The following is a 23,811-nucleotide window of genomic DNA, read 5'->3' as shown; positions in this document are numbered from 1 at the left end:
TTCGTCACCCAGCCTGGTCGGTCTAACAGGCAGGGCGCCGCTAGATCATCGGGATCATCAGTGCAGACCGAACGACCTAAACATCTACTACAGGTATATCTCGAGTGACCTGGTACCCTGCTCTCCAAACAGCATTTCAAAAAACCTTACCAACCCGGACGAAGTCTACCTGTACTTGTTCTCCTCATGACATCGTCGTCGTGCGGCGCTGCAGCAGCAGCCTTGGAAGCAGCCAGAGCACGCTTCACAGCGCGCAACTCCAACTCGAGAAGAATCCACGACGATGCCACCAGGAGCCTTCCCGGCGGCAACACGCGGACTGTGTTGCACACGGCGCCGTTCCCCGTCGCGATGAAGAGCGGAAGGGGGTGTCACGTGGTCGATGAAGATGGGCACGAGTGAGTTCCTTCTTTTCGATCCACCTACCTTACCTTACCGTACCTGTACTCAAACCTAAGTGTCGCCGCCGACTAACGCACGACGAAACAGATTTGTAGACTTCGTAGGAGAGTTCACGGCAGGGCTGTACGGGCACTCGCAGCCCGTCATCGTCGAGACGCTGCGGCAGACGATCGAATCGGTCGGACTCAACCTGGGAGCGGCGACGGCGCAGGAGGTTGCGTACGCGCGGCTTCTGTGTGAGCGCTTCCGCCTCGACCGCGTCCGCTTTTGCAATTCGGGGACGGAGGCCAATCTGCATGCGTTGGCTGCTGCGCGCCGTTTCACGGGTAGGAGGAAGGTGGTCGTGTTTGAGGGCGGCTATCATGGCGCGGTGCTGAGTTTTGGCCACGGCGTTGCTGCTAACAATGTTGATGCGGGCAATTGGGTCCTGGCGAGATACAATGATGTTGATTCCACCCAGGCCGTGATCGAACAGACAGCAGATGTGGCGGCTGTGTTGGTCGAGGGCATGCAGGGCGCTGGTGGATGCATCCCCGCGAGTCGACACTTTCTCCACGCGGTGCAAGAGGCGGCGACCAAAGTCGGCGCCATGTTCATCCTGGACGAGGTCATGACTTCGCGTCTTGCGCCCGGCGGGCTGCAAAGTATGGTGGGCCTATCGCCAGACTTGACGACCATGGGCAAGTATCTCGGCGGAGGGCTCGCGTTTGGAGCATTCGGCGGGAGGGAAGATGTCATGAGAGTCTACGATCCGCGCGAGCAAGACGCATTGGCTCATTCGGGGACCTTCAACAACAATACCCTGGCCATGCATGCTGGGTTCGCGGGGCTGTCGCGTGTCTATACTCCAGAGGCGTGCGTGAGGTTGACCGAGGTTGGCGAGGACCTGCTCAAGCGACTGAGGGCCGTTACTGAAGGCACTAAGGCGACTTTCACGGGCATGGGATCAATCATGTCGTTGCATATTACAGACTCGGGTGTCTGCGACGCGGTGGAGCGAGAGGACCTGAAGGAGCTATTTTGGCTCGAGATGATGGAGAGCGGGTTCTGGATCACTCGGAGGGGCATGCTGGCCTTGATATTGGACACGCCGCAGGCCGAGCTGGACAGGTTCGTCGACGCCGTCTCGGCATTTTTGGAGCGGCACGGCGAGCTTCTGACGGTGGCGGCGTGAAGAGTCAAGGAGGCTAGGCTCCCTTGGATCTGACGATTGACAGCGGAATGGAAGAAGTGGCGCAATTTCGTGAAATCAACAAACAAACTACCGAATGCGGAAGAAGTCGGGAAGGCCAGACGGATGGCGTTCTGAAGCGGTATGTTGTCGCGAGGTGTAGGAGAGAGAGGGGGAGAGTAAGGGAGCGCGTCAGTAGTAGCTGTAGTGGGTCTTGCACGTTCTCTTGTCGCGTCCGCGAAGCTGCCTCGCTCGTGCCGGGACAGGACGGGACCGTGGCGTGGCGCCCGAGCCAAGCTACCGTACATCCGATGGATGCACCCACTGCTCCTCCACTCCACGTCCAACAATATCAACATCGCGTCGCGCCTCTTTGATTTGGCATAGCTATTCTTCATCGCCAGCCTCCGTTGCTTCCTTGCCCTCATTCCTATTGCTCTCTGCTCAGCCAAATTGGCGCGCCTACCGTCCCAAACGCGTCCCTGCATCATGTCGACGCCCACCGCGAATAGACGGGTCCTATTAGACTCTAGCAACCCCGACAAGCACGCCACTACACCCTCCAAGACGCCCGGCCGCCGCGTGCTCGGGGAGCTTGCGTCCAACGCGAACATCACGCCCAACAAGTCTGCCATCACGTCTGGCAAGTCCCAGGCGCCGCCCAGCCCCAGCCCGCGAAAGCAGAGCCGCGCCTTTACCACAATCCAGGATGAAAATAGGCATAACGATCTGCAAGAAGCCCAGTTAAAGGCGAGGAAAAGGTCCATCCACGAAGTCGAAGGATCCCTCGCGCGCGAAGACGCGATTGGGTCCCCTGCGAAGCGTGTAGCAGGACGCGCCGACCTGACCAAGACGTCGAAACCTCCGATACATGTGCGACCTGATTCTACTGCTACAGCTCCTGTATGCGCCGCGCTCTTCTTGCCGTGGTAACGACGTGCTGACCCGGCGTTTGCAGACGATGCCCACAACTGACCTCCAGCGCCCATCTCCAAGGAGGGGCTCGCCCGAGCCCGCGCCCCAAAGTACCCAAGAGACAATAGGCAACAAGTCTTTTTCGTCATTGATTGACTACACTGATGCTGCGTCCCCGAAGCTAAAAGCAGTCTCGCCTCCCGAACCTGCAGAGGCGCGTGTCAAAACAGTACGTGCATTCGCAACATGCCGTGGGGATCACCACATTGACAATCCCACAGCAAGCCGAGACACTCCGCCTGCGCCTGCGCGCTGCGCTCTACAAGGTCAGGACGGACCAAATATTCATTCCACTCTTAAAACTCGAGATTCCCAAACAATATCAGCGCAAGCCCGCAGATACAACCGACGTCGCGTCAACAGGCCAGCAAACGCCGCCACACTCGCAGACTGAACCAGACACCACCGAGACCGCGACCGCAGACAATCTCGACCACAGCTCCGCTGCTCTCAAGCTCCTCCCCGCCCCACTCCTTCAACCTACTGCCTACTCGACCCGCTTCATCGGGACGCCTCACCTGCCGTCCTCCCCTCCTGCCACTGCTCCCGACAACGAAGACGACACTGCACCTCGCCCAAAGTTGCCCCAGCAAGATGCTCCAACCACGCCGATTGCAAGACATGCGTCTGTGCCCGCACAGCAATTGAGCAGTCCGCCGGGAAGTGGGAGCGTAGATGACGACGAGGAGGAGGCAAGAAGAGCAGCGACGGAGAGCGAGTTGACAAGCAGCGTGCGCAAGGGGCGCGCGGCGAGCGGGCTAATCGAGTTGATGCGCTCCGCTTGAGCTGACTTTCACCGCTGTTGCATTTTTCCGACTCGAATGTCACGGCCAGCGCGATTGGGCAGGTGTTGAGGCGTACAAGGACAAATATTTCGCATCAATGGGCAGTCTTATGCTCTGGATGGTTAATCAATGAATGGCACACTCAAAAGGGGGAGCGGGCGGACGGGTGGGCGTTGGGTGTGGTCGATCGACGTCATGATTTGTTTGGCTTCTCTTTTGCTCAATTTCCCTCTCTCTTTCCCATTCGGCTTTCTTTCTGCCTGTCTATCTATCTATCTATCATCTATCTGCTTGCTCATCATTTACGCCGTCGTTTCCGTCCAGTCGTGTGGATCATCATCTTCCCTTGTTTTTCAATTACTGTTCGTATGTGATGCAACCAGGCATGATTTCAATAATGTGACGGAACCCACCTCACCCACGTGTGGTTAGGTTCAGGTTCGTAATGACATTGCTGATTTTTATCTTTTTTTTCTTCCCCCTGTTGGATTTGCTCTGAAACGTGGAAAGGAGACTGGAGGATAGAGGAAGTAAGGAAGGTACTTTCTTCACCGTAGCTTCAGCGCAAATCAACGATCAGTTTAAAGTCATGCCACACATGTAGGCATACACCGCCGGCCACCCCCGCTAGTCTTGGCTAGGCGTAACAAGAACAGCGAGCAACACACGACACATAGGTAAGCCGCTTGCGCTGATCATGCCGCCTTAGGGTAAGTTAGTTTCAGAAGTAGAGGGAGAGAAGAGGGCGATGGGGAGTGTGGTTTTGTACTTTGACTGAGGTAGGTAGAATGTAGGGAGGGATGGAGGGCTGCCAAGCTGCCTAGGCTAGTATTTGAGTATTTGAGGACTTGAGTGACTGCAAGGCGTGAGTTGTTGTTGTTGTTGTTGTTGTTGTTGGAATAAACGGAAATGGACTTTTGATGTTGAGGTAACGGCGGCGGCGGCGGCGGCTGCGGCGCATTGGTATCGTGAAGAAAAGGACCCCTTTTCACCCCCCTTTTCACCCCCTTTTCATCTGCCCCCACGACCCCCCTCCCCCTTCACCCACGCCTACAGCTACAGAAACCACCGAAATTCCTCACTCGCCGGGCCCTCGCACAGCATCGCCGTACTCACATCCCTCGCGCTCCTCTTAACCCCCTGCCTGCGATCCCTGCGCTTATTATCCACAACCATGTACGCGCCGAGCAACAACGTGCACGCGACGCCGGCGGCACCAAACGCGGCCGTCGTGATCAGCGCAGGCAAATACTTGGGCGCATCCTGATTGCGGAAAATATTCGACGACACAACGCCCATCAGGTTAGCCAGCGGCACGCCGACAGCCGTCAGCGTCACGCGGCGACCCTCATGCGCCACGTTGTTGTTGTACCAGGTGGAGAGGAGCACCGAGGGTGCGGCGGTGCCCCACGTCATCAGGAAGCAGGAGAAATAGGCGACGCGCATCTGCGCATGCACGTCGTCAATGGCCGCGTAGATGATGAAGCCGACAAACGTGAACAGGAAGCCCAGCGCGATGAACGGGAAGCGCACGCGCGTGTAGTCGGACGTAAAGGCGAGGATTAGCAGCACGACGGCGCCGACGATGTTGGGCGCCACCGTGTACAGGTTCGTTTTCACGGTCGAGTGGCCCAGCCGCGCGACGATTTGCGGAAGGAAGTTGTTGACGGATTGCAAGGGCACGCCGAGACACACTTCGATGGCGAGGAAGGCGTATGTCGAGGCGTCGCGGAAGATTTGGAGCGCGTCGCGGAGGTTGAAGGCTTCGTTGACGACGGACGAGGAGTCTTGCTGGATGCGTGCGAAGGCGATGCGGCGTTCGTCGGTCGAGAGGAAGGAAGCTTCGGCGGCGGATTTGGGGAGGTAGAAGAAGGCGAAGAACGAGAAGAGGACCGTGGCGGCGCCTTCGATGAGGAAGAGGTAGCGCCAGCCGGGGAGGGAGGAGTCGATTTCTGGTATGCGTGGTCAGCGAGGTGTCGGGTGGGTGAGGGAGAAGGGGGTGGGTAGACGAACGGAAGACGCCAAAGGCTAAGAGACCGGAAAAGGCGTTGGCGATGTTGGATGCGGCATAGAAGAGAGACAGTCTTCTTGCCAATTCGCCTCGCCTGTAGAAGGTCGTGAGGTAGTAAATGACCAACGGGAAAAAGGCAGACTCGGACATGCCTGAGGAGGTTAGCTAAATGTGCAGCCAAATCAGCCATATCAGTCTCACCCAAAAACCACCGCACAGCCATCATGCCTCCAAAGTTGTGCACGGCCGCACTCAGCAGCGTAAAGCTACCAAACGAAAACATCAAAATAGCCAGCACCCTACTAGCGCCATACTTCTTGCCCAAAAAGGCAATGGGCGCGGCAAAAATGACGTACGGCACGTAAAATACGGAGAGGATGATGTTGTACTGGTTGTCCTTGAAGTTCAAGTCGTCCTCCATGTGGTCCGTCTTTGCGTTGCCGAGGTTGCCCTTGTCGAGCGAGTTGCAGAGGTACATGAAGGCCAGCACGGGCAGGATGCGCAGGTCGAACTTAAGCACCAGCGCCGGCTCGTTGGCAAAGTGTTCGGGAGAGGCGGCGGCGCCGCCGATGACGGTGCCCGCTTCGACGGTGCTGCTGAGCGGCGCGTCTTTGAATGACGAGGGCGACGACGTCGTCACTTTGACGTCGCCGGCGTGTTTGGCTGGGACATCTTCTTCGACGGCCATGGTGGGGATAGGCCGGTGGAGGAGGAGGCGAGGACGGATGGACTGACTGAGTGGAGGGCGAGACGACAGCGAGACAAGAGGCTCAAAAAGAATGGCAGACGAAAGGAAAAGAGAGAACGAGACGTCGTCTGTGGCCAGTAACGAAGCGACCTCAGATGGCTACTTATCGCCGCCTCAATCTGCAGCTTCACGCAGGTCGGTAAGGTAGAGCAGCAGCCTGTCGATACCAGCACAACCGCCTCCAAACGCAGCCCACGGGAAGGTATCCACCCAATGGACGGCGCCCAACCCAGCTCTTGTCTCTGTCTCTCTCTCTCCTCACACTTACTTTCTCACAAGCTGACACAAATCAATCGACAACGACAACGACAGCGCGCGAAAATAAAACGGAATCGACAAGAAGCGGCACGCCTCGCGCCTCGCCCAGAACTCAAGCCATCGAGGGCAAACGACAGACAAAACTGAAAAAAATGTGGTCAAGTCCTTACTTTCAGCCCTATCATATCGTCGCGCCACGTTGAAATCAGGCTTATCGGCGCGCTCGTCGCTCGCTCGCTCGCTCCCTTGCGCAACCGAGCCGGTCGTCGGTGGGTGGGCGCCCGCCGCCGCCGATAGGCACAATCTATCGGTGCATATCCGCGGAGTCGGGGTGGCGGCGGCGGCTGCGATGGACCGTGGACATGGCGGATCTGGGGGTGAGTAGCGGGTGACGCTGGGGTGTTCAGTGATCTTTTTGGCGACGCACGACGCGCTCTCCTGTGCCTAACGCTGTGTTGTGTAGGTGGTTGTGTGTTGGAGGTGGTGGTGGTGTTGACGACGTGCGGTGCGAGGGCGAGAGCGAATGGAGCGAGCGAGCGAGCGCGGGGGGATCAACGTCTCGCCTCTTCGTTCCATCCCTTCCCCTGATTTTTTCTCCGCGCTCTCGAGACATTACAGACCTACGAACAACCGTTAGAGCATTACTACTTTACCTTACATAGCTACATAGTAGACACTCTCTTCCCCAGCCTCTTCCTCACCAACATCCAAGCCTACTTCATCACAGAGATAGTCTAACAAAAATCCCTACTCTTCCACGTACGTACCCTTCCACCCCCCAAACCGCAACCAACAAAGCGTCTCCGAAAAAAAAGAAAAAAAAAAATTTTTAATTTAAAACTCTACAAAACGGCCCGGCCGTCAACGACAGCCAACCACCATCCATGCAGCAGCAGCAGCAGCAACAGCCCCAGCAAGATTCTTACCCAACAAATCCAATCAAACGCCTCGTCTCGGATCACCCACCGCACAGATGCTCCACGCACGCACGCACGCACCGCCTCGAGTCAGCCTTATCAGTTGTTGGTCGTTTGGTCATCCATTCGATCATGTATTTAATGTACTCATGTACCCACGTGCATTTTGACTTGTAAATGGGCGAACCAGGTGCGTATTTTTGTATCCATGTAAGGAGGCAAGCGGGCGGGGGCTTGGCGCATGATACGGTGCTTGGTACGGCGGGGGATGGCGCGACTAGATCAAATTGAGTCGCAGATGTTGGGGGGTGGGGGGCACGTGAATGGAGGCTAGGCAGTTGACCGGGAGCATATGAAAGATGGAGAGAGGATAAGAAAACGAAAAATTAAGGTCTCTGTCTTTTCTTCATTGCGTGTCTTAGATGAAGTAAGATAGGTAAGTAGCTGAGGTGCCTTGCGCGCTGAGTGAGTGGGTCTATCTACATTGTTTGATTGGTGAGAGGGGGATTAGAAGGTGATGGGATGGCCGGATAGATACCTAGACGTAGCAAGATAGATGGGGTCGTGGAGCTGTGGTGGCGGAAACGGTGGCAAGCAAGACACAGACAGAGAAAGAAGCAAAGCAAGACGGACGTCGATCGGGGAAGTGAGCGCTCATGGCAACGGGATACGGACGAGGAGGGGATGGGATGAAATGTGAAGCGATGACGAAGAGCGGTGGGGATATATAACTAGACAGTATGGGGGATATGGGATGAGCAAAATTTCAAAAGCAGAGCAAGATGTGACGAAACGAAACGAAAGCAAGAGCGATAGAAACGCCTGTGCAACGCCGCACAGATATGGGAGATTTTGAATCCAATGGAGAAAGAAGAGGAGAGAACACGAAACGGGCAACGCCTGGAAACAACAGATGAACACGAAGGAAAGCGAAACTAAAATGCGTATTCCTCGCGCTTTCGCCTCCTACCAACCACCAGCACCAAGACAACGCCACCTTCACACTGCCTCCTCCTGACTCCGGTTGCTCCGGTGGTGCAGCAAGCTCGGCAGCCTGAACTGTAGCGGCTCCTTTTGCTTCTCGCGCAGCGGCATCTTGCGCTTGCTGCGGCCGGAATAGTATGTCTGCTGCTGGGCCTGTGGCGGCGCGGTAGAGGCAGAGCCGTTGGTCGAGCTACTACTCGCGCTGGTGCTGCCGCTGCCACTGCTGCTGCTTTTCCTATGCGAGCGCGGCTTGCCGTGGTTTTGATGCGAATATCCGTTGTTGTTTGAGTGCCCGTTATGGTGGTGATTATGATACGAAGCAGAAGCGGGAGCAGAAGAGCCGTTGCCCATGGGAAGATTCGGATGTGAGTGGTTCTGTGCCGCGACGTTGTTACTGCTGTGGTAGTGCTGACTGCTCATGAACGGCTCCGACAGTTTGGGACGCAGCTTGCGGATTTTGTTGCGGTGCGAGTGCTCGCTGTCTACGTCGTCGGTCGAGTCGGACGCCATGCTGCACAGCGACGGTGCATGCGACTGCTGCCGCAGCGGGAACGACTCGGTCATGGGTGGCGAAATGGTCGTCGATGCTTGCGCCAACATGTCGAGCGGGCTTTGGAAGCCGTTTTCGAGCGGTACCGGCGTGATGGCGTCGGGATCCATTGTGTTGCGTTGCGAGGTGTAGGGCGGAGGGCTTGGAGAGTAATCGTACACAAAGTCGCTGACTTCGGATTTGCCACTTGCTGAAGACGGTGCGCGGACCGGAGTTGGTGGTTGGAGGAACTTGAGGGGCCCGTCGAGCTCAGTATCGTAGGCCCACGAGGACTCGTGGAAGCCAAAGACACATGGTAGTGATTTGATCTCTGACCAGCTGAGCTCATTGTCGCGAAGGGCGATGTGGAGGATGTCGCCCTGCATCTTGTCGTGCACGATGCAGTGGTGGTCCAGGAAAAAGTAGTCCCACAACTGTCCGTAGGTGTGGTCCAGCGGAAGTTGTTTGAGGGCAATGCGTCCAAAGAAATCGTGTTGCATGCGATATCCTATCAACGGCACCCATGGACGCCGCCGAAGGACATCGCCAAAGTTCTTTTCAATAACCGTGTGGAAGGATATGCTGTCGCGTCCATTAAATGTCAATTCCTTGACAAGGTTGCGCGACTGCAGTCTCCTATACGCCGTGCTGTCCACCTCGTATGCAAACTTTTGGGTTTTGCGTGGCATCATGACCACCTTGATGGACCACGACAGGTCTGGCTTCTTTGGGTACTCGTCCATCTCCATGGGCTGGTCTTCTGTTCCGTTTGCCGTAGGCGTAATCTCGCGCGAGGTGCGGTCTGCTACGCGCAAAATCTTTTCCAACCGTTCGTCGTGATCCATGGTGGCATCCTCGACTTCCATCAACTTTCGCTGAAAGGCGTGCTGTTGATCAATTATCCCGTCCATCTTGTCATCCAGAATGATCTTCAAGTCTTTCATGTTTTGGTACATTCGAGCCTCTAGCAGCTTAAACACCCGTTCTCTTTCATTGTTTACAGCCCGCTGCTCCATGAGTTCCTGCTGAGTCCTGGCCAATTCGGTTTGGAGCGACTGGTAGTGTGTGTAGAAGTCGTCTTTGAAGCGGCGCACTTCCTCGGCCAAAGCCTCGTGTTCCTCGTACGTCACGACGCCCATGGGCTGTTGGACGTGGGTCCATGCCGGGTGCCCGCACTCACAAGTGGTCCCCACGACCTGCTGCTTGTCCAGAGAAAAGCCCTGGCAGAAGCAGCGCTGGCCGCAGCTCCACGGAGTGTCGTAGCCACCGCTCCGTCGGACGTGGCGGCATTCGCCTCGAGGCAATTCTGCTTCAGGCTTGGGCGGAGGGTTGCGCTGGAGGTGAACCAAGCGGTGGGTCGAATTAGGGAACATGGGCGAAGCGGTTGATGCGGATCCCTTCCGAGTGTTCCACGGAGGGAATCAAGGACATTTGAGAGTTGCTACCGAGCAGAATGAAACGTGGTGACGCTGCTCATGAGAGCGCAGGTACAATGATGTGAGCTCTGGAAAGAAGAGTCAATAAGAGTCGACTTTGGCAAGCGCGGTATCAAGTACATACAAGGTAAAAGCTAGATAAGATGGCGATGGAACCAAAAAGTCAGACGCGTGGGAAAAAATGAGGCAGCGCGCGGTGCAAAAGAGCGTCGGGGGCAGGGTACAGTAGAGAGGCTGGGGCGTTGGTGGCGGCAGAGAGTTGGAAATAAGGGAAATGGAAGGGAGGGACACAAACAGAGTCGGGATGCGGGTCAAGGGTGTTGCAGGGACAGGTGCTTGTGAAGCTGGATAAGGGATCTGGGGCGTGGGATTGCCAGTGTCCATGTGCTGGCGGAGGCCCAGTTGATTCGGGGACTTATCATGCACCCCCCCACGGCCTGGATCCCCTGCATCGCGACAGTTCCTGGATTGTTGGGCACGCGTGGGATGAAAACACCACCACCATCACCACACTCATCACTCACACTCCACACCTCACGGCCCGCTCCGCACAAATAGGATCCACTACGGCCAGCCAAACAATACATACAAAGCCTTCAACTGCCGACCGCAAAAGAAACGGCCAAAAGCAACGCTCAGTAGCGACGTGACCCGGCTTGTCATCTTCTTTCGGCCCTCGTCTGAAACCGCGTCCTCGTCGAGTCAAGCCTGCAGTCAGGTACAGACAGTACAATACCACCATTCGTCGCCTCCTCGCACGACTCTTCCATGTATCCTTCAAGATGAAACCCCACGGGCGGTCGCGACCGCGACGAAAACATCAACATTGGCAAGGCACCTGACCCACCATTGCGTCTTCACCACCAGTCGTCGACAGGTACACTCATCTTGGCTGGCGGCCTCGCCATTCCCGAACCTGGCGACTTGCAAACCCAAAACCTACACCTCGTCGCACCCCTGCTCCATGTTTTCGTCGCCTTTGCCACTGCACATCGAGTTGCCGTTCGGCGTTGGGGAGTTGGACAGTGATTTTCCATCGCCCGAGCAACTGGCGACAGTCATCACGTAACGGTTAGCACATAGGCGCGGGTATAGACGTTTGAAGTTGCGCACAAACTCTTGTATCTCGCATGCTGCCGTTGGCGTCGGGCTCGAAATAGCTCTCAAGCATTCCGATGACACGAGGGGAAAATCCCTGACGACGCCCTTTTATGTAAGCGCAGAGGCGCACCCTGCGCGACGGCACCATGGGTTCCAGCTTTTGGTCGCGGGCGGCCGGCGCTGGTCCCGTCTGCAGTCTGTCTCGCTGCCCACGCACTCACTCACCCACTGTTCAAGTTGTCCAGCAAACCCGAGCCAACTCGGACTCGGACCTCGCCCGGACTCAACAGTCAAAGGGCCGCGGCTCCGACATCACAGGTGATAGAAACGCGGGGTTGCGACTGGCACGCGTGGGACTTGGTTGGTGTGCGCGGACCCAGCAGCGGGCGGGCGGGGGCGGAGAGGCGGTCGAGTGTGGGGGACAGGGAGGCATCGCAAAAACAACTTTGAGCGGGAGCCTCTTCGACGACAAGCTCCATTCACTCTCTCTGCCGTCCGCCTTCAGCCTTGACTCTCAACCTTGGATTTGGCGAAACAATCCAATCTTCCCGCTTGACGGCGCAGAACTTTGCACAAGCCAGCCAACTTTGCCCAAAACTCTGCACGCAAAAAGAGCACAACACTACTTACCATGCGCCATTGCACTGGGAATTTCCAGAGCCCATGCTCGCTCAAACAAGCATCGGCCAGCCCACAAGCTCGCATCATTCCACCAACCACGGGCGCACCACGTCAAGACCACTGTCCTCCACACCTCGCGGCAATGGGAGAGTTGCCGGTACTCGAGAGTACGGAAGACGCGCAAATTGAGCACGCGCTCGCCCGCCCGACGTCCCGGATCCTGGTCCACCTCTGCGCTTGGCATCTAGGAACACCCGCCCGTCCCGTCCGGGAATCTCGTCTGTCGTATCTCAAAGCATGCACTACACAGAAGCGGCAGGATGATGAGGTGAGCAGCCAGGCACGCGCAACTCCTGACCTGACAGGATCTTCGCTGCTGCTATGTGCCGCATCGTGCCTGGCTGGCGACAACAACCAGGGCCTTTCCATGACTTACTTGGTCCTCGAAAATGTGACGTTATGGTTAGAATCTTCTCCAGGTCTTCAGGTGAACGACCGCATCCGACATCCAGCCTCGTCCAATGGCGTGGCAGCCCAACCGAACCACAATCTAGCTGTACGAACATTAAGAGTAGGCTGATCAGACCACAGGAACGTCTCTTCCTTTCCCCGCTCTCTCCCAACGCACCCGCTCTGTGACTGGATGAATTCGCTGTGTTGTTCCGTCTCAACTCACCTCTCCCGTCCCTCCTGCGTGTGACATTCTTGTCTCAGCAACACCATTTTCAGATTATCTGATCCGCCCTCGACCCGACTCAGTCCCGCCTCTCGAGACGGGCCCCATCTACCTCCCTCTGCTCCTTCCACTTTCCCCTCCTTCCAACCAATCACATTCCTCGTCGCCACTGTCCACCCCATCATCCCAGTCCACACGCGTTTCGTCCCCTTCCATCCAACCAGTCACGTCTTTCTCTACTCCTCTGTCTGCACCTCGGCTCCACAGCGGGAGCGGCAAAGAGCCACCCTTGCTTTTGCTTGCCGTTACCCCAGACGCCTAAAAGTAGACGCGACGGCGCTCGGGTCACGCCGTCCGGCGGCTGCGCACGTGGGCGCCTTGGTTCCGCCAGCCAGCAAGGATGTTTGCATTCCTTTGCTACGTCGGCAAACAGACGGACGGACGGACGGGTACAGACAGTACCTGCACGGACGGGCTGACTAGACACGACGGAAGGTGAGGTACAAAGACGACGGGGCTGTGTAAGTAAGGTAACGCGCGTACGTGGCGTGCTGGCTCGCACGCAATCGCCAGGATGCAACTGCAATTCTTCCATCAACTGCCTACTGTACACACCCTCGTATTCTAGCCAGAATCTGCCCGTCGCCACTGTTCGTCTTCACTCTGCGTTCCTCTCCAACACACACGGTCTCAGTCAGCGGACACCTCATCTTACCCCACAGCTCAGAATTGAATGTAAAAGCTCATGTGCAGGCCGAGACAAGCCGAGACGAGACGGGTCGATTGACCAATTGCACTGTACTGTACGCGGCACTGTTTGACTGATTGGCAGACAAGTGGCGATTCGACCTGCCGCAGCATTGACAGTACAGTACGCGCGAGCAACGCGATGACGAAGGGCACATGCGCCTCGTGATGTGATATGTAGCTTGCTGACGCACGCCTGTCGAGATTGTGGCTCGGGTCTGTTTGACGTGCTCTACGTTTGTTTTGTGCGGTAGACGAGATTCGCTGAGTGACGGCATGCGGGTGCGCGGATACGCAGGTATCCACCTCCTCTCTCGATCTCTCTCTTTTTTGCTACTACTTTTCAACTTATGATATAGCTTGTCCCCTTCCCCCCTTTTATTCCGACCTCATCTCCGCGACCCTGATCTTTAAGTCTTTCTTCCATTTGCATCCCTTCTCCTTCCACTCCACCTCACCGAACCCGCCTCGTCGAACTTCCCGCGCTCACCTGCTTCGTACTGGAAATCAAGCAAGCATGCAGTGATTCGTGAATGTAGATGGTCAGCCACATCATGCCATATGGGGTTTACATTGCTCCGCCTTTCGTGACAAAAGAGCCAACACCCCGGCCTGCGCTGGTTGAGTAATGGGTTGGCGTCTTTCTGCGGCGAAGCAGAAGCAGGGAGTTCTGGCAAAGTGTTGGTGTTTGGCGGCGGTTCTGGGTGCGTGGTGTTGGTTGATGTTTAGATGCGCACATGGTGCGATTGATGGACCGGGAGTGTGGGGACGTTGCGCGCATGGCATGGCGTTTCGGCCGTCAGGGGGTGTTGTACTTCCACTGCCCCAGCGCCGAAGACACGGCAAAAAGCAACAGCACTCTCGAAAGCGTTGAGAAAACCGAGACGAGCGTGTTGAGCGACGCGTTGTGCCACTCAAATATCGGCTGCCCATTGAACGCAGCAAGCAGCGCCACATTCACCGCCCACGCCACCAGCGAGAGCGCCACAGAAACGATCTCCGGAACCCAGGTGTCGCGCGGCCAACACGCTGCTCGTCGGATGCTCATGGCGGGCCGGAAGTGTTGCGAAAGGCCGGAGATCTATTCTCTCCCTACTTATTAAGTCTTTATAGCGGCAGTGTGACTATTTCAGGTCACGGCAACGGGCAAATTTGTATCGGAAAAGCCATGAGTGGCGCAGAAGAGGGCGTAGCAACCGCCGTTGGTAGACTCCTCGTCCGCTCACGTCCCGAGATCTGATCTGAGCCGAAAAACAGTAGTCGACAACCGAATAAATGTGGAGATGTCGGTGCCTTGATCTGCGTCGAGTACGAGCAAGTCTTGGCTATAAAGGTTCAGTCTGTAGGTATCGCTTTTGTCTCGTCGTACTGGGTAACGACGCCGGAAGCGCCGCCGCCGAGAATCCATGGATCATCTGATTCGAAGTTGTCTCGCAGCATTGTCGAAATCGAGGAGAGAAAGAGTTTTCGAGCACAGCGATCGCGTTGAGCCAGTTGGAAAATCACGAGGGGCAACGTAGCGTTTGCGGGGCTTCGAGTACACTTGTGTTCGACAGAATCACAGCTGTTGTCGTCTCAGATTTTAGGGAGCGAAACGGAGTGATGAATTGAAGGGTCGAAAGGGCTTTGTACATTTGCGGGAAGGGGTGCTCTCAAGTACCTGTGGGAGCTTCCGGAGATTCTCGGAGGTATGCACCTGCAAGGGCAGGGTCGACTGCAGCATTGCCGCCCCATCACATTCAACGTGCCACAACGACAGGTACAACCATTTCATTGCAGACAGAGTGTCTACGGACTTTCATCCCGGATCACGTCGCCTTTCGCACTATTGGTATGCTCCACACTTACGCTATCACGCGCTCAATATGTCCAACAACATTTTCCCATCTAGGGCTATAAAATTGAAAATGAAGCGAACGACGGAAACAGCAACAGTTTCCACCGTTAATCCCCTTCATTGGCCTTTTCCAAGATGTTTGAATGCATGAATGAGGCTGCTAGTGCTGGAAATCGATAAAATATAAGCGCCAGGATCAATGTAGCGTTTATGTTGGCTCTCTCACTAGACGAAAAAATGCACACGTCATCTGAACAAGAGTCGTTTTCGACACCTGCACATGTTGCTCTTGCTAATGGCAGCCCGATCTCGGCATCAGGTGCCAAAAACCTCGAAAACCCACGGAGATTTTCTGTGGCAAGTCTGATTGATGGCATGTAGCATCGAGGATGGCAAAGTCACCGATCAAAATGCCCAAAACACGTCTTCACAAGTTGGAAGAAGCCAAGCGAGACAGTCAATTCATATGTCTCCAATCATGAAAAATGATCTGGCTGGGAGAAGTGCAGGCCTGGTATTGAGCAACAGGTCCCTTGTGACCGAGGTGGCAGACACATTTCGGTTACTTCAAACTCTCCACTCACTGAACAGATGGAACGGATCGGCAACACTGTCATTACTATCCAAATAGGTGGATGAGTCACGGGGTCGTTTCGGTTACTGTATATGATGCGCTCAACTGTCAAAGGTTGAGTCCATTGGAATACTGTCTTTACCATCAAATCAACCAATCAAACAGGCATGCTCAGTCGATGTCATTCTTTCAACATGCTGAATGGCGGGTTTACCTTGCCTTTGTGCGGAAGTCATGCAGAGAGCTCTCCCCAATAGACATACTGCTTCTAGCCGATGCGATGCCGGCGCTCGCTTGAAAGAGATTTTTCGGACAGGCGATCGACAGTGACGCAAGACAAACCCTGAACAGCAGACACACAGACAGAGACCCGGCCCGAAAAACAATGGAAAGCCCGGTAACAAGTCAAACCCGTTGTTGCGAGACGCACAACAAAAACAACGTTTTGGAACCATGGACTGACGTCGAAGCGAGAACTTCCTAATCGGGCAAGCAAGCGGCGGGGATGCCAGGGCTTGTCATGTGGGGAAGAGCAGCGGGTAGAGCCGGAGCCTGAACAAGGTCCCGCGACAGCGCCCGAGCGGCGGTCGTGCGCTGAATGCCAAACTGCCCACCTAGACGCAGGAGGCAAACAATCGAATGGCTGACGACGTGCTCACTTGACGATGGCAAGCGGCGGGGCTGCAGGGATGGATGGAAGGAGGCATGCCGGGCTGGACGGACCTGCAGGTGGGTTGGTTGGTTGGTTGGTTGGTTGGTTGGTTGGCGCGGGGAACCAGGACTGCATCCCTCCACCTCCACCTGTCTGCCGTTCCCGCACCTCTTAAGCACCCGCGTCGACCGCGTTTCTGCTTGTTGTCTGTGATATTCAGCATACATTAATCAAAAGCATCATGTCGCCGCCTCCAGTGGCTCTGCTCGAGCCCGTCCCCGTCCCGGTGCGTCTGGCGCAAGCCGTCGGCGTAACCGTCACTGCGTTCCTCGCTGGTAAGGAAGCTCGCCTCACCTCACGCGACCAACCGATCTGGATGGTTCGCCGTCAACGAAACACCAGCTGTGTCCGCGCAAACAACTGCAAGACTGGCATGGCCGTTTGGAGCTGAGCTCACTGACGCGTTTTGTTTGAATCAGGCCACTCAGCGTCGACGTCGTATCTGCTCACGCCAGCACTGCTCTCGGCGCCCAGCGGCGCCCTGCTCGCTCGCCAGTGGAGCACCGGATACCGCATCGCGCACCTCATCGGCACGCCGCTGCTGGCAGGGTCGACGGCGCTGTTTGCGTGGCTGGCGTCGCGAGGTACTTCTGTCCTCCTTCTCCCCGCACTCCCACTTCCTCTCCCAACGAGACGAGAACATCCGACAGGAAGCTAACAAACGCCGAACAGAACCACAAGGCACGCTCCCCTTCCGGCTCTACACGACCGCTGCCGTCATGCTCCTCCCCATCCAACTCCCCTTCACTTTCATCGCGCTGCGCAACGCCGAGGTGCAGCTGCTAGACGAAGCCGAGCGCGCCAACAACAACACCACCCTTTCGACCAGCGCCTCCATCACGGCCAGCACCGTCGACGTCGGTCGCGACGAGGATGTCGGGCTCGATGGCAGCGGCGCCCGTGGGGCCGTCTTCGATGCCAAGCGCAACGATACGGTGCATGCGCTGGTGGATTGGTGGGCCACGGCGAATCTGGGCCGTGCTGGTTTGACGCTTGTTGCGGCGTTTGCGGGGGCGTGGGCGACGATGGGGAGGGTCGATGTTGTGAGGTATAGGGTGTGGTGAGGGGTTGGTTGGATGGTGGAGGAGAGAGGAGAGGGAGCGGCTGGTGCTTGGGGCATTGTGCAAAGTAGGTGAGTGAGTGGTGGAAAGCGATTGTGGATGGATATGGAGCTGGGCGAAGACGTTGCGTGTATTGATATCAGGGGGCGAACGCGAAGCACTCGTGCATACAGAACAACAACCATATGCAAAAGAAATTTCAGTTCAAAAGACACAGAGCTCTTCGGTCACTAGAAAGCCATTGATTGCAGCAGTCCAGTCCACTTTAACAACAGTGATTCAAAACGACGGCGACAGCAGCCAACTTTTCCTATACTAACACAACAATACGAAAGAAAGAATCTCACAGCTCGCCACCAAAGAACTTAACAACGCCCATCGCCGCCTTCTTAGGCGTGATGCCCTTCTTCTTCTCCCCGGCCCCCAAACCAGCCTCATCCGCCACCCCATCCACGGGCGCCGCATCAACATAAAACCTTCTCCCCTCATCCAAATCGACCGTCTTCAAATCCCTCAACAGCGGGCCGCGGAAATAAAAGATCTTGGCGCCCAAATACAGCACGACAACGAGCACGATGCTAACATAGTTTGCGAAGAAGGTTTTGACGCTGCTCGGTTTGCGGAGCGGCCAGACGGCGAGGTAGAACTCGACGACGATGAGGATCACGCACCACACGAAGCCCCACCACGCGGCGTAGGGGAAGACCCAGCTGCGCCAGGGAAGGCCGTCGGGGGCGCGGCCTTGGAGGGACCATGCCCGCCGCATGCGGATGTGCGACAGGCAGATCGTTCCCCAGCCGAACAGCGTGAAGAGCGATGTTAGGTTGCTGAACCAGCTGAAGACGTTGGCGCCGTTCTCGGAGACGTTGAGGTAGGCGAGGCCGCCGCCGAGGAGGAGCGTACTGGTGAGGCCGGCCAAGGGGCGCCCCGTCTTGTCGGCTCTCGTGAAGATGGCGGGGGCCATGTTGAGTTGAGCGAGCCCGACGGTGGTGCGGCTGCCGCCGTAGCCGGAGATGGAGCCTGTGCTGATGACCGAGATGAGGATGACGGCGTTCATGATGTGGGCGAGCTGGGTGGGGCGTGTGGGTTAGCAGGGGAGCTACGCTTGTAAGGGAGACGAGAGACGACGCCTCAACAGGTGCAAGGGGAGGCGGGCAGGGACGTCATCTTACCGGCTCCAATCCCGCGTCGCGGTACGCAATGACAAACGGACTAGCATTTGTGCCCGAGCCGCCAAATAGGTCCGGGTTATGCGGCGACACGGTGATGGTGACCATGAGCGAGCCGAGCAGGTAGAACAGTGCCAGCCGCACCCAAATGGAGCTGACGGCCCGGGGAACGGCGCGCCGTGGGTTGCGCATCTCGGATGCCACAAGCCCGCTGTTCTCGCCGCCCGACATGGCGAAGATGCAGGTTGGCATGACGGAGAGCCTGGGGGAGTGATTAGCAGGGTTTGGAGACGGGACGTGGTGAAGGTGGTTACACACCATCCTTTGAAGCCGTTTGTGAAGGGCTCTGCGTTCCAGTAGCGGAAGCCTACGGCGTCGTGGTTGGGAGCGCCGCCGGCGGAGATTACTGGATGGTCGTCAGCAGATGTTGCTTGCTTCCAGGGACCAAAAAGACCTACCAATCATAGAAATGATGACAACAAAGATCCATCCGAACTTGATACTGCTAGAAACGACCTCGACCTCGCCAAAGATTGTCACGGCTCCAATATTGATGGCTATAATGACAAACCAAAAGATCGTAATCCAGGCGGCGGTGGGGACCTTGGTGGTCCAAAAGCTCAAGACCGTGTGCGCAGCCTGTTGGAATTGTCAGTAAGCAGAACAAAATGGACACCTCCTAAACAATCAGAAGCTTGCCCTGAGCCTACTTACTGAAAGCTCGTTGGCAATCGTAATTACGTAGGAGAACCAATAGCTCTGCGACTCTGTCAGATCCGTGGCTTGCGGGATGGCGTCAAGGCGTCATCCAACCTACCCAACCAAGCGCAAACGCGGCCGCAGGGCAGATGAACTTCGACGTCCACTGGACGTAAGCCGATGGAAGGGGATACATGATGGCCATTTCTCCAATCGAGTGCGACACAGACCAAATCATCGATCCAGCCAACATGTAGCCAATGAAGATACCTTGGGGGACGCGATTAGCAACGGGACATTTGGAAAGGCTAGGCTGGACTTGCCGGCGGGACCGCCATGGCTCAAACTTGTACCACTGCCCAGCCAGAGTCCCATACCAATGGAGGAACCCAGCGCAATCATGGTCAAGTGCCGCGTGCTGAGCAGGCGCTGGAGCTCGGATTCGGCGCCATGGTCGTGGCCGTTGTCCGTGGACGAGACTTCTCCTTCCGCAATCGATTCACGCTTCTCTTCTTCGTAGTACTTCTCTGGAGGAACACCCGTGATTGCCATGGCGGCGTATGGGTGGAGGCAAAAGGGGGAGGAGGGGCAAGAGTGTGGGCGAGTTTGAAGGATGCCGGCACGCTTTTATCTATGCATTCATTGATATCGCAGGAAGTCGGAAGAGGGCGCAGCAACGCCGCACGAGGGCGGATTAATCCTGTTTGGCACGGCCAAGTAAGGTCCTGAGTCTGAGCGCGGCAGAAGCGAAAAGGCTGGGAGCGATATCGAGACAGCCCGCCAGTGGTGTTTCTGCTGTTTTAATCGAGATATGGCCCTACTCGCGGCTGACACGCTTTAGGGAATGGGAGCGAGCGGAGTGGCTTTCTACGCACGCAAGACAGGCCAGGCAGATAAGAGAGGAGGAAATAGTCCCCGCGTGATTGATAAACGAGAGGCGACACAATGAAACGAGGCAAAATTGACCGGCGGCGGGAGACGTTGTTATGAGAGGTTGAGAGAGCCTGGAGGCGTCACTTGGCAAACCATGCGAATAGCACCACCCTTTCCATTTCGACTTAGCTGGTAACCTTGTCGACGCGTATTTCCTCGCGCATGAAGCTTGTGAATGGTGCGGCTCGGCCAGATCACGTGTGGAGTAGCGGATATGTACCTGGGCAAAAAGGCGCTGTACTGGCAAATGGTTTTGATAGGGAAACTCCGAAGGCACTGATTCGGCATCCTGCCATCGCCGTAGCCTGCTCGCCATGGCGGTTGCGTTTCTGTCATGGTGGACGGAGAGGCTTTGATCCGACACAGGATGCCTTATCTCATTGCGGAGGACAGCTATCAGCGCGTTGCTCAACACCCCATGATAGCTAGATGCAGAATTGCGGCGTGGACGGGGATTCAAGGACAAGCATATCTTTGTCGATACCTCAACACCTATCCCGCGTATCCGATTGGATTCGTTACTGGCTCTTGATGTACTTTTCGACCGTCTCGACAATGATCTGGTGGTCCTGGTGCTGCGCCAATCCAGACACCACAATCACTCCCACAATGCCTTCGACGCCCTTGACCCGCACAGGGAATCCGCCACCGTGAATCGCGTATTGTCCAGCGCGTTCTCCGAGCATATATTTGGCGGCGAACTTGGTCTCGTCCCCGCCCAGCTTGTTGTGCATGTACCAGCTGCTGAAGCCCCAGCGCAGCACGGTCGCTCGCTTCCTCGAAACCCAGGTGTCGTTGTCGGCCTGCGTGCCTGAGCGGGTGACGGTGTGGAAGAGGAGCTGGTTGGCGTTGGCCAGCGAGATGTTGACGACGGCTGCCTCGGAGAAGTCGAGCAGGCGCTGTCGCAGCGCGTTGCCTAGCTCCCAGGCATCGTTGGCGGTAAAGGTCGCGAAGAGGAGCGACTGCTCAATGGCGGCGATTTCCTTGAGGTCGCGAGGAGGCTCGGCGAGGGGTTGGACGGACATGATGGCAAGGATAAGCATGAGTCTTGGTGGACGAGGTAGCTGTGACAAGCACCATCAACAAGCTCCAAGAACAACGCTCCCGCTGTCCGATGTCGCCCCATGGTCTCGAGCTTGCCTCAGGTCTCGCCTCAGCCACCACCCCCAGCTCTGAAAAATCATCGTGCTCCCTGGAGCAGAACAGCGGGGCCCGGACGCGCTCGCCTCGCATTGTGCTCTTTGCTCACGTTAGCGCCTGGGTATCGTAAGGGCGAACAAACATGAGCAGAAACCGAACAAACCTGGATCCCGAGATGCCATCGCTCTGCGCGCCATCGTTAATCGAGACGCGTACAAATAGCTTCCGTCAAGCACTCATGTTGCTCTCGTTGAGAACTGGAATTGATGCCGTGAAGGGCGAGAGAGGTGGGTGTCACAAAGTCGTTGTTTGCGTCCGAGGTTCTGCCTCTTCTGTATTGCCAATTCAGCCACCACCCACAACTTGACAGCACCGAACTCTTCACGTTTGCACTCTTCCTTTGCCGACATGCCGCTGCTTTTGCGAGTCTAACAATGGCGTTGTCTTGCTTTGCCAGACCCTTTTGGCTGGCTGGCTGTGCCGCATGCTGACGTTCTGCGCATCATTCCCCATATGGCTTTTCTCAGCTGGCGAGTGGATCCAGAATGTCACCCCTGGACTCGGCAGCTTTTTCCTCTCGTTCGATGACAGCTCCAACGGCAGAGTTTCACGACAGCTCAAGACTCGGCCGACTCTTCAGCTGCACAGTCACAACTATTTCATTGCGCTATCCCGCAAGAACGCTTGAAGGTACGTGGTTTGCAAGGCAGCTTGGCTCACTGTTCTGCCCTCTGAGCGTGTTTGTGTCCAAAAGCTCACAAAACCTCAGACAGCTGTCAAGGATATTGACAGTCGGAAAAAATCTTGAGCAAAGTTGCCTATTTCAAGCAAAACATGGCCTCGATTCAACCCTGTGGAGTCCACCTCGTCGGCAGTATTTGCCTTCCATCGTCTGAAGCCGTCTTTCGACAGGCCACTACCCATCTGCCTGGACGCCTGCGCCGGATTCCAGACGGCGAGACCCAGCTCCGGCAATCCTTCACCTTCTTCCAGCAGGGTGCGTTCAAAGACGCGCCCGAGGTCCTCAAGAAGTATGACGCATCATTCAACCCAGCCCCGGTCGATCCCGTTAGCCCCGAGGAATTGGAGGCCGTCGTCAATAAGCTTGGTGACAACATCCAAACCAGCTACGACGTCTACGCCAAAGAATCGTACGCGACCTTCTGCAAGTTGCGCGAAGAAGGCGTCATTCCAAAGGGCGTCAAGTTCCAGGTCTCAATGCCCTGCCCTGTGGACGTCTTGGTCTTGATCGCAGAGCCCTACCAAGCAGCTTTGGAGCCGCTCTACGAAGCAGCGCTTATCCGCGACTTGAAGAAAATCGAGGAAAACATCCCTGCTGAGGACTTAGCCATCCAGTGGGACATCGCCTCGCCCTTTGCCATGATGGAAGGCGCGCTTTGGCCCCACTTCAAGCCCTACGTTCCGGACGCCAGAGACCACATCAAGAAAATGGCAGTCCGTCTCGGCAACGCTGTCAGTCCTGGTGTTGAGCTGGGCTTCCACCTTTGCTACGGCGATATTGGGCACCGCCATTTTGTGGAACCTAGGGACTTGGGTCTCATCGTTGACATTGCGACGGCCGTCTTCAACGGCATCGATAGGCAAATCACCTGGATCCATGTGTCGGCGCCAAAGGAGAGAGACGACGAGGCTTATTTCGCACCACTGAAGGATCTGCCGCTTGGAAACACGGAACTCTACTTGGGCGTGGTACAGCCCCGTGACGAAGAAGGTACTCGTCGCCGCATTGCCGCAGCATCCAAGGTCGTCAACAACTTTGGCATTGCGACAGAGTGTGGCATGGGCCGCACCCCGACGGAGGACTTCGTCCCGACCATGGAGATCGCTGCTGCTGTGTCGGCTCCTGTGTTCTGATGAAGTGGTCGCCGTTCGAGAAATTTCGCCCACTAGAGGTAGACTGTTTTGCAACCACCCCTATGTTCCATCTTGTCCAATCTCCAACAATTTGCTCACCAGTCACGTCGTCTCACCCTGGCTTCCATTTGGCGGAAGTCTTGTGCCTTGGTCTTCACGATTTTCCAGAACCACGCTTTTGCCGTGTTGAATCCATTGACTAAGATGGGTCGGGGCTCCAATTCACCGTAGAGGGCCTCCTCTAAGGTATAAAAGGCTTTCGACCTGCTGCTTTCCTCCATCCCTCATCATCTCTTTCAATCTCGTCCGCATCTTCTCCCGCCCATACTAGTAGCCATCTTGTTCACATCTTCTCCCGCTTATACGATATGCCACTTCGTCCGCATCTTCTCCCGTCGACATTCGATTCGCCATTTCGTCCCCCATCTCGTCGACATCTTCTCCCGCCCA

The 23,811-nt window shown here is 56.3% G+C and overlaps 8 protein-coding genes across 8 annotated transcripts; 4 read left to right on the top strand and 4 right to left on the bottom strand.

The window, feature by feature from the left end:
* The first annotated feature begins 20 nt into the window (after positions 1-20).
* Positions 21-1,814, top strand: IWZ02DRAFT_281433 (glutamate-1-semialdehyde 2,1-aminomutase). Its single transcript, XM_066763648.1, has 2 exons — positions 21-398; positions 490-1,814. The coding sequence occupies exons 1-2, from the start codon at positions 187-189 to the stop codon at positions 1,574-1,576; spliced, it is 1,299 nt and encodes a 432-aa protein (XP_066622552.1). The 5' UTR covers positions 21-186; the 3' UTR covers positions 1,577-1,814.
* Positions 1,815-2,062: 248 nt separating this feature from the next.
* On the top strand, positions 2,063-3,333 carry IWZ02DRAFT_433603 (uncharacterized protein; the record flags this gene model as incomplete). Its single annotated transcript, XM_066766304.1, has 3 exons — positions 2,063-2,476; positions 2,532-2,717; positions 2,770-3,333. The coding sequence occupies 3 exons, from the start codon at positions 2,063-2,065 to the stop codon at positions 3,331-3,333; spliced, it is 1,164 nt and encodes a 387-aa protein (XP_066622551.1).
* A 1,034-nt stretch (positions 3,334-4,367) lies between these two features.
* On the bottom strand, positions 4,368-6,168 carry IWZ02DRAFT_281365 (MFS general substrate transporter). The gene is made up of 3 exons (XM_066763647.1): positions 5,546-6,168; positions 5,347-5,496; positions 4,368-5,285 (listed from the first exon to the last, which is right to left on the bottom strand). The coding sequence occupies exons 1-3, from the start codon at positions 6,030-6,032 to the stop codon at positions 4,390-4,392; spliced, it is 1,533 nt and encodes a 510-aa protein (XP_066622550.1). The 5' UTR covers positions 6,033-6,168; the 3' UTR covers positions 4,368-4,389.
* A 2,098-nt stretch (positions 6,169-8,266) lies between these two features.
* IWZ02DRAFT_378826 (uncharacterized protein) lies at positions 8,267-10,153 on the bottom strand (the record flags this gene model as incomplete). The annotated part of the gene is made up of 3 exons (XM_066765011.1): positions 8,267-8,444; positions 8,685-8,987; positions 9,033-10,153. The coding sequence occupies 3 exons, from the start codon at positions 10,151-10,153 to the stop codon at positions 8,267-8,269; spliced, it is 1,602 nt and encodes a 533-aa protein (XP_066622549.1).
* A 6,219-nt stretch (positions 10,154-16,372) lies between these two features.
* On the top strand, positions 16,373-17,795 carry IWZ02DRAFT_453043 (uncharacterized protein). Its single transcript, XM_066767643.1, has 3 exons — positions 16,373-16,759; positions 16,904-17,068; positions 17,157-17,795. Exons 1-3 carry the CDS (start codon positions 16,666-16,668, stop codon positions 17,546-17,548), a joined length of 651 nt encoding a protein of 216 aa, XP_066622548.1. The 5' UTR covers positions 16,373-16,665; the 3' UTR covers positions 17,549-17,795.
* Positions 17,796-17,809: 14 nt separating this feature from the next.
* IWZ02DRAFT_281244 (arginine permease) lies at positions 17,810-20,322 on the bottom strand. The gene is made up of 7 exons (XM_066763645.1): positions 19,737-20,322; positions 19,532-19,683; positions 19,429-19,473; positions 19,173-19,353; positions 19,033-19,120; positions 18,718-18,976; positions 17,810-18,614 (listed from the first exon to the last, which is right to left on the bottom strand). Exons 1-7 carry the CDS (start codon positions 19,963-19,965, stop codon positions 17,889-17,891), a joined length of 1,680 nt encoding a protein of 559 aa, XP_066622547.1. The 5' UTR covers positions 19,966-20,322; the 3' UTR covers positions 17,810-17,888.
* Positions 20,323-20,864: 542 nt separating this feature from the next.
* Positions 20,865-21,371, bottom strand: IWZ02DRAFT_378781 (DUF336 domain-containing protein; the record flags this gene model as incomplete). The annotated part of the gene is made up of 1 exon (XM_066765009.1): positions 20,865-21,371. One exon carries the CDS (start codon positions 21,369-21,371, stop codon positions 20,865-20,867), a length of 507 nt encoding a protein of 168 aa, XP_066622546.1.
* A 698-nt stretch (positions 21,372-22,069) lies between these two features.
* On the top strand, positions 22,070-23,541 carry IWZ02DRAFT_281296 (uncharacterized protein). The gene is made up of 2 exons (XM_066763646.1): positions 22,070-22,176; positions 22,256-23,541. The coding sequence occupies exon 2, from the start codon at positions 22,321-22,323 to the stop codon at positions 23,359-23,361; it is 1,041 nt and encodes a 346-aa protein (XP_066622545.1). The 5' UTR covers positions 22,070-22,176; positions 22,256-22,320; the 3' UTR covers positions 23,362-23,541.
* Positions 23,542-23,811: the final 270 nt, after the last annotated feature.

Source organism: Phyllosticta citriasiana, assembly GCF_038021145.1.
Source record: "Phyllosticta citriasiana strain CBS 120426 chromosome Unknown IWZ02scaffold_7, whole genome shotgun sequence".
NCBI lineage: Eukaryota > Fungi > Ascomycota > Dothideomycetes > Botryosphaeriales > Phyllostictaceae > Phyllosticta > Phyllosticta citriasiana.
The sequence above is the reverse complement of the archived record's forward strand: the minus strand, read 5'-3'. Positions and strand labels throughout refer to the sequence as shown.